The sequence below is a fragment of the Pyrus communis genome, chromosome 14 (assembly GCF_041283825.1).
Source record: "Pyrus communis isolate YQ-2024b chromosome 14, ASM4128382v1, whole genome shotgun sequence".
In the NCBI taxonomy this organism is placed as follows: domain Eukaryota; kingdom Viridiplantae; phylum Streptophyta; class Magnoliopsida; order Rosales; family Rosaceae; genus Pyrus; species Pyrus communis.
Window position 1 is genome coordinate 18,118,564 of NC_142578.1, and position 9,332 is coordinate 18,127,895.

Here is a 9,332-nt window from a genome sequence, read left to right on the forward strand (position 1 = left end):
TAATTTCTTTTTTTTCTTATGGTATTTTCTTTTTTATTCCAGAATGTCGGGTTACCAAAATGGAGCAGTACCACAATCAGGAACCAAGATGTTCACACTAATGGACCTGTTCTGGATGATGTTTTACTAGCAGATCAAGAGGTAACACTTTTTTTTTTTGAGGTGACAGTTGGACTGATGCTTGCTTGTTTAGCTAAATGAACATGGTATTTACTTTCTGATAACTCTCCTTAGTTTCTCTAAACCAACGGCTTTATGGGCATTCAGATAGGTGGGTGGGAATTTAACATAGGTATTATCTGAATGTTTGAAGTACTAGATGTTCCATGTTAAAAGTAAGTGAAGGAAAAGGGAAGGTCTATTTGGACATAGTTATGATCACAGGGCATCTGGTATTTCATTTATGTCCAGTCCACTGCTTTTAGTTATGGTTATACTGTTAAATATAATGTTGAGGCTGGTGTTAATGTCTTCTTTTTGTAGGTATACATTTTACTTGCATATAATCCATCCTTTATAACGACCAATTTTAGAATTTGAAGAGCCCTCATTTCACTTGAATAACATGTTCACTTCTTTGGTGTTAATTACACTTAACACCCCCTGAGGTTTATCGAGTTTTCACAAAACCCCTCACGTTTGAGACATTACACTAACACCCCTTTAGGTTTTAATTCTCTTTCATATAACCCCTTGAGTAAAAAATCTCCATATATTTACTAATTTACCCTTATAATTAAAAAAACCTAAAAATTTTATTGAATAAGAAAATATTTATAAACATGCAAAAAACTGATATCAAAGTAAAATATAGGGAAAAAGAAATTAAGGGAAAAAAAATTTAATTATTACTTTGAAAAATATATTTTATTTAATAAAAAAGAAGCTGTTCATTTCTTCTTCCCCTCCCACATCCCACCTCCATTCCATCTCCTCCTCCTTTCTCCATCATCACCATCCATTTAAACTTTTGGCAACCACTTTTCTCCTACCCTAGCTAACATTCTCATCTTCTTCCCATTGGAACCACCTCCATCACCCACCCATCACAGCCACCTAGCTACCTTTCACCCCCACAATCCGCAAATGTATACCTGATCCAGCAACATAAGGGGCCAGTAGTGGTGGAGATGAAATCTGGAAGCCATGGCAGAACCCCAGCCCGCTTCCTGAAAATTGCATTCCCAGCACCACCACCACCAAAACACAAGTCCCCAAGTCCCCAAAATCCCCACCATCTTCCACTGCCACCGCCACCGCCATTTCCACACCAACCTGATTTTGGTACCAAATTATTATTTTGTTACAGAGATTGATTTTTGGTTTGTTCAAAGTTTGAATTGGTGGTGGTGATGGAGGAAGAAGGAGAAGATGGGGGTGGTTGCTCGGGTGGGAGGGGAAGAAGAAGATGAACAGTTTTTTTATTTTTTTTATTTTTTTGAATAAAATATTTCTCCTACCCCCTCTGAGGAATCAATTCCTTTTGAAACTATATGCCATCTTTTTTTTTTTACCAAGCGTCTGCTTATACCTTTTTCTTTGTTCTTTCACACCCTGTTCAAATCATCATTCCATCATTTCCTGGTTCGTTGTTTGCAAAGTAATATTTAATTTTTTTTTTTCTTGATTTTTTTTTGTCCACATGGTCATCTTCTTGTAAATTATAAATGTTTAATGTTTTGTATCTTTTTTTTTTATATATAATTATAAAGTTTTTCTTTATTAGTTTCAAGTAGTCAATAAGGGCAAATTGGTAAATTTATAAACAAAATTTTGACTCATGGGGTTATATGAAACGAATTTAAAACCTGAGGGGGTGTTAGTGTAATGTCTCAAACGTGGGGGTTTTGTGAAAACTCGATAAACCTCGGGATCTTAGTGTAATTAACCCATTAAAAATTGGGTATATTTTGCACTAAATGTTCAAAATTCTTGTAGCTGTAAAAAGCTGCCTATTCACTTGTGTTCTTTAAAACAATTGCACCGGTTGGTGCTTTTTATTTTTTTTTGAGAAGAAACTATAACAGTTTATTAAAAACAAAGAGTAATACACAGAAGTGGATAAGAAATCCACCAAGAACAGAACAAGAAAATCTCTCCAGAGTATCAGATTACAAGTAGGACAACCTCAACCAAAATCATTTTACGACTGCTAACATATCCCACAATATGTGAGAAAGAGAGTAATTCTTAAAATCATTTGAAACTGAAGCCCAGAAAGCTGCCCAATATCTTATTCTTCCCCACAGATCTGCTACCCCCACACCAGAATAATCCTCAAAAATTCTTTTGTTACGCTCCAACCAAATGTTCCAAAAAACTGCCGACACCAGACAACCCCACAAAGCTTTAGCTTTCCTCCCACTTCCTAGAGCCTCAAAATTAGTGCTTAGAAGCTCGAAACAACCCTTTGGGATGACCCAACTTACTCTAACCTCCTGAAACAATTTCCACCACAGTTGAATCGTGTAAGAACAATGAAGAAAAATGTGGTCAACACTTTCCTCCTTTGCTTTACACAAACTGCACCAATGGGGAGAAATGCAAATAAAGGGACTTCTCCTTTGAATTTGATCACAAGTGTTGAGCCTCCCAAAAGCCACTAGCCACACAAGGACTTTGACTTTCGGAGGAACTTTTGATTTCCAAATCTGAGAAGAGGGTGGAAAATGCTGCACAATCCCATTGTTGCTCAAGAAAGAGCGATAGGATTTGCATGTGAACAATCCTGATAATTCCAGTTTCCACCTTCTATCATCCACTCTTGATTGATACAAGCGAACATTTTCCACTTTCTGTAATAATCTAGCCGCCTCTTCTATCTCCACCTCGTTCAAATTTCTCCTGAAATCAAAATTCCAGCTCAAAGAATTGATAGAAAGATCCACAAAACTTGCGATGTTCTGGTTGTGCTTTCTCGAAAGCAAGAATAATCTAGGAAATTGTTCTTTCAATGGTCCCCCTTCCAACCAACCATCCTCCCAACACCTCACTCTCTCCCCATTGCCCACCTTAAACTTGCAACATTGTAGAAATGATTGGAGACCACACGAAATATCTTTCCAGGGGCTTCGACTTGAGCCCCGCAATGGAGGATTTGCATTCCACCCATTATCCTGCAGCCCATACTTGCTTCTTATCACCTTGTGCCAGAGAGAATTTGATTCCTTTGGAAATCTCCACAACCACTTAGCCAATAACGCTTCATTCTGATTCCTCAAATTCCCTACTCCTAAACCCCCTTCCTCCTTACTTTTAATAACTATCTCCCATTTCACCAGGTGATTTTTCTTTCCTTCCTCCACCCCCTCCCAAAGAAATCCTTTCATTAGTTTTTCTAGGCGTCCAATCACCCCGCAAGGAATTTTGAACAAGGACATGTAGTAGATTGGCAAGCTTCCCAAAACAGATTGAATCAAAGTTAATCTGCCTCCTCTGGATAAGAAGGCCTTCTTCCAATTTTGAAGTCTTTTTTCCATTTTTTCTACCACTGGATCCCAAAACGTAAGTGCTCTTGGCCTACCCCCAAGAGGGAGACCCAAATACTTTATTGGCCAACTACCCACCTCACAACCCCAAGAATCTGCCAACCTTTTTAATTTCTCACAGTCTGAGTTTATTCCAGCCAAAGAACACTTTGCTTTGTTGATTTTCAACCCTGAAACAGTACAAAATAAATTGAGCACCTCTAATAAATTGTTCCAAACTTCCTCATCATCTGGCAAGAAAAAAATAGTATCATCAGCAAATTGAAGATGAGAGATCTCCACCCTTTCTTGCCCAATGCCTAAACCTTTGATCAGTTGATTTTCTTGAGCCTTCTCCATTAATCTGCTCAAGACGTCCACTACTAAGGTAAAAAGAAAAGGTGACAGTGGGTCGCCTTGTCTCAAACCTCTTGAAGCATGAAATTTTCCCCTAGGCCTCCCATTGATCAAAACGGAGAAATTTGCAGAATTTAGACATCCCTGCACCCATTTTCTCCATCTAATGCCAAAGCCTTTTCTTTGGTGCTTGCTTTTTATAGATAACAAGTTTGTATGGTGAAAAATGTTTCATATGCTGCATCATGATTTTGTATGTTGGAAACTGTTGCATATTTTCTGCAGCAGCTGAGCAGGAACCAAGATGTTCCACCGAAAATTTTGGTGGTAATATCAGACATTTCAAGGAAATTGAGAGACAAACCTTCAGTTTTCCCATGAAACTGTTTCTTGTCGACATTTCGGTGGCAAGGTTGAAATATGTTCCGAAGTGTCTGCCAATATGCTATCAGCCAATATTTTGTCACCAGATATATCTGATGACATATGTTGATGCTGACTGCGTACTTCCTTTTTAGTAGAATTTCTAAGAACAAACCAGTTTTTCCAGTTTACCAAAAAAAAAAAAAAAAAAAAACCAGAGCTTTTCCAGTTTCAGTAGTTCATTGTATGTTTGTTTTGGATGACATTGTTAATGATATTTTAGTAGGAGCTGCGTGTATTCACTATAGGTTACAGGCAAAATGACTTGCTTTAGAAGCTAGAATTGATTATTCCATGAAAAGCAGGATTGTAAAAGAAGACCACAATGGACTTATTCAAACATGTAATTTATGCTGTAGGGAAATTGTTTCTGCAGGCCCTACAGTTTTTGTAGGATGGAATTTGGTATTAAAGTGATACTAAAAGATGAGTTGTTAAACATTAGATTTTAGTACATCACAATGAGGGAACAAGAGCAGATATTTTGTGCTTTTATGTTAGTTCGCAACCGATCATTTGTTTGAACTTATTCAAATATGCATTAGTTCTTTCAATGTTTCTATGCCATCCTTTCTTGTAGTTAATTAGTAATTACGCAGATGGTATTATCTAGTAATCCACCACATGCGTAATCTGAAATTCAAGAAAAATGAATTAGAGTGCTTATAGAATTAATTTGTGCTTTCAATCAAGAGAAACAAGTTATTCTTGAAGTGGGTCCTTTAAAACTCCCGCAGCTGAGGTAACACACTGATAAATGACTCTACTAACTTCCAATGAAAAATCATTAGAACTTTCTCCAGGGCAGCCTATCCGGCACCATTTGTTGTGTTAAAGGCTGTACTCTCAGAATATGAAAAGGATTTCTTTCTTCTGCCATTTTACGTGAAAATTTTTCCCGTCACAAAATTTGAGGAAATACGATTTGTGTGTGTACAGATATCAGATGCAATTGAGAATGAAAAGGTGGTCCACAAGACCATAAAGATATACAATGTTGACCGCGCAGTTTGTGGACGTATAGCAGGTGTGGTTGCCAAAAAATATGGTGACACTGGTTTTGCTGGGCAGCTAAACATAACGTAAGATGTGCCATTGTCATAACTTATATAGATACTGTCTGGACTCGGGGGTCTGCACGGCCCATCTGTTTTTAGATCAAAGCTAACTAGTGTACTTCATTGTATTCAGTTTTCAAGGGAGTGCTGGGCAGTCATTTGGGTGCTTCTTGACTCCTGGGATGAACATTCGACTTGTTGGAGAGGCAAATGATTATGTCGGGAAGGTAAATTTCTCTCAATGCAAGATCTCAAAGTTTTAAGTAAACTTCATTTATGTTGGTTAGTTGAATATTTTTCATTGCTATTAATCAGTCAAGTAGAGGATTTTCCATGTTAAATATAATTTGTTAGCTTAGCGGTTGGTTATCATTATATAGACTTGGCCCGTGAAACTAAAGAAAAGTTGTCACTGAAAGCAAATCTTGTTCAAAACCTGCATTTTGTCCTAGGAACCACGTTTTTTCTTTTGGGTTTTATTATGTATAGAACTAAGTAAATCATAAAATTTAGTTCTATTGAACTTGGATAATTTCATTCCTACTACTGGCAAACTATTTTCTCTGGTCTAAATTTGAGCAATTACTGAATACTTCAATTAGTTTTACTCATGAGAATCCGATATTGGTAATTATTTCTTCAAGAGTATTTCCGGCGGAGAATTGGTTGTGACTCCAGTTGAGAATACTGGGTTTTGCCCGGAGGACGCAACAATTGTAGGGAATACCTGCTTGTATGGAGCCACTGGCGGTCAAATCTTCATTAGAGGGAAAGCTGGGGAACGATTTGCTGTCAGAAACTCACTTGCGCAAGCAGTGGTTGAAGGAACTGGAGACCACTGTCTTGAATATATGACTGGCGGTTGTGTGGTGGTACTTGGAAAGTGAGTAGTATCTCTTACATAGCTTTTTATTGTTACATAAAGATAGGCACTATACAGAGCTAACGTCAAGCTACTTCTATTTGAATTGTGCAGGGTCGGTAGAAATGTTGCTGCTGGAATGACTGGAGGTTTGGCATACATCCTTGATGAGGACGATACTTTCATCCCCAAGGTTTGTAATGATGCCCTTTTCTTTTCAGTTTGGTCGGCTGTCCTCTACCTTCTTACTTGTTCCTACTGTTCAGACTTTTACCATCTTTACATGTATTTACATACTTTAGCTTCATCAAGTTATTGTAAAACTGTGAACAGGTAAATAGGGAGATAGTCAAAATCCAAAGAGTGAATGCTCCTGTGGGGCAGATGCAGCTGAAAAGCCTTATCAAAGCCCATGTTGTAAGTGCGATGAATAAAAACTAATGCATCTAAAGATGCAGGCTTTGTTATCGTTTGGACTATTGAAATTCCTACTTTTCCGCTATTCCATCTGTATCCGTAATTCTATGTAACGTTCATGTCCCAATTCCAACACTCAACAGACGTTTTCCTAATTTCATTGATGTTTTGGTTCAAGGAAAAAACTGGAAGCGGCAAGGGCGCAGCTATCCTGAAGGAGTGGGACAAATATTTACCACTCTTTTGGCAGCTGGTTCCACCTAGTGAAGAAGACACTCCAGAGGCATGTGCAGATTATGAGCAAACAGCTGCAGGTGCGGTGACTTTGCAGTCCGCGTAGAGCAATACTGGCACACTGGTATGAAGCCAATATAAAAAACCGAAAAGTTTCCAACCTACCTTGTATAGATTGTTATACAGGAAACTCTGCTAATTAGTGGGATTTTGGAGGGCCTTGGCACCACTGCGGGCAAAGGGCTACAAATAGAAAAACGTCATTTCCTGGAGTCTTTAAGAACCTGATGATGACATTCTTTCCGCTAGGGCAGTTGTATAGCGAGTGATTATGGGAGAAATTGTTAATTCCAGCTTGTTCGTATAGTTCTAGTCTTGATAAAGCTGCTTCTGGTGTTGATAATAAAGCTGCTTCTGCTGTTGATAATAAAGCTGCTTCTGCTGTTGATATTGCTATCTAGTTCAGAGTTTGTAGTCGATGACAGTGCATTACTTCAGTCCCGTTCCTTGCTTTCTAGTAATCAATGAAATGAATTTACCTTCAGTCCCGTTCCTGTTGCATTTATTCGGAAGTGGTTTACAATTATGAATCCATGTCTTTCTTGGTCATGTTCACTTAAACGATGAAATTGTTTCCAAAGTCTAGACTCTGGTTTTTGGTTTTCAAGTTTTTACCCGTTAAGAGGTGGAGGACGGGTGAAGTAAATACAAACGATATTGGGAAGGGAAATTTATAACTCTGAGATGTAATGATTTAAAGTGAAATGCTCTTAACCATTGCTAGGGTTAGGGTTTGGAAGAAGGGGAGCCGAGAAGTCGTCGGAGTTGGGGGTGCAAGGTTCTAATCGAGGAGCGTCTATTGCTGGTTGAAAACCCTAATAATTGGTTTCACCGTTACCAACATTAACATTAACAAGGGTAAGCAAGTGGCTATTTACTATAGTAATGAAAAATGAGTTGAGCATTTGCATGACGACATTAGTTCGAAACCCGTCGGTAGCTAATTTAACATTTAATTGAACAAAAATCTATCGTTTGACCAAAAGAAAAAAAACAAAAGAAAAGAAAAGAAAAGAACATGGGTAATCGCATGTAACTACAAAAACCTACAATTGAATCACGCACAAGAAACTCAGTCGACAATCTATCCAAACTGAGTAATAAGGACTAGTGATTTAGTGAATAACAACAATAGATTAATCGCTTGAGATTTAATAAGCAAAATCAGATGGATAATGTTTTCAACCTTAGATGGATAATGTTTTTGAACTGCTGCCAAATCAAGATCACATATCCCTCTAAATCTTTTACACCAATGTATCGTACTCTCTTGACCAAGTCATCATAAAAAAATACTGAAAAATCTTTCCAAAATGAAAGAAGGAGGCGCGCTACAACTAACATAACAGCGAGCTGAAAAACGCTAGCTAGCGAGGCTAACTAGCAATGGCTTTCTCTGAAAGGGGTTCGCTTCTTCAAGCTCCGCACAACCTATACAAGTTGCTGCTCGCTTTCTCTCAGCCACTAATGGCTTATGTAGTGGTTGGCATTCTTACGCGCTCTTCTTTGCCCCCATCCAATGGTCACCTTTGGATGTTGTCATGACGCTTTGGTTACGAAGGTTGTCGAGGTCTAGGTTTATGGATGGATTCAGTTAGTGAAAGTCCCCCAAACTCAATCAATATCAACATGTTGTGATCGGTTAGGCTTGGTTGATTTTGTTAGAAAAGAAAGTAGGTTTCGGGGGTTCGTTGATTAGTATACCTGCAGTGCTGGTAAGGTCAGGATTGTGGTCATCCGTCTCCGGTTTGCCGGCCAATAAGATTTCTGAGATTGACCAGCCAGCTGGGTTGGTTTGGCTATTCCTTTCTATTGAAAAGGAGTCAGCTGTTTGCGCGAGTCACCTTCTTTTAGGCTTTGCTGGATGACACGGCATTCTAGTTTAAATTAGGCCGGCCGTACTTGTGATGGTTCCCAAGGATCCAATATGACCACTTAGGTCTATGTTGCCACAATATTGTTTTATGGAAGCGGGTGGGCAGAAGTTTGGCCCAATTTTTTTTGGTGTCGTAGGGAAGGGATTGGCCTTTCTAACGTATATTCAGTCGTACCGGCATGGCCCCACTGATTTGTTTTCGATCGGAGCATCAAGCAACGCAACCCGGTTCTACTTGACTAAGCCCCGTGCTCGTCCAAGGAGAGAGTTTGCTTTACCCAACTCCCTGTTTGATAACAAGGTAGAAACCCCCGACCCGACATTCATTAGTTTCAAATGAAGAATGAAGAGTACCCTGCCCCAGAAAGCACCTACTCTTATAAAAAAAAAAAAAAAAGCGTGACTTTACTAAACAAGCAAGAAAAGCCTTTTCTATGTTATTAGTAAAGCGTTAACGAGCAAGAGATGCGCTAACACGCAACGACTTTCGCGCAGCTCAATCCTTTGCTTTGTTTTATAGTTAGGGGCCTTTTCAATAAGGCTCGCGTAAGGGCGCTCGCGTTTTTTGGCTTCCCTAA

General features: G+C 38.8%; 1 protein-coding gene across 1 annotated transcript in view; it reads left to right on the plus strand.

Annotated features, from left to right (window-relative positions):
* GLU2 (glutamate synthase 2) overlaps positions 1 to 7,362 on the plus strand; it is a 33,752-nt gene extending 26,390 nt beyond the window's left edge. The window contains exons 27-33 of the mRNA XM_068452264.2: positions 43 to 141; positions 5,187 to 5,329; positions 5,439 to 5,532; positions 5,950 to 6,188; positions 6,282 to 6,360; positions 6,501 to 6,584; positions 6,763 to 7,362. Of these exons, the coding sequence (XP_068308365.2) occupies positions 43 to 141; positions 5,187 to 5,329; positions 5,439 to 5,532; positions 5,950 to 6,188; positions 6,282 to 6,360; positions 6,501 to 6,584; positions 6,763 to 6,924 (900 nt within the window). The 3' untranslated portion in view covers positions 6,925 to 7,362. The remainder of the gene's footprint in view (positions 1 to 42; positions 142 to 5,186; positions 5,330 to 5,438; positions 5,533 to 5,949; positions 6,189 to 6,281; positions 6,361 to 6,500; positions 6,585 to 6,762) is intronic.
* The last annotated feature ends 1,970 nt before the right edge of the window (positions 7,363 to 9,332 follow it).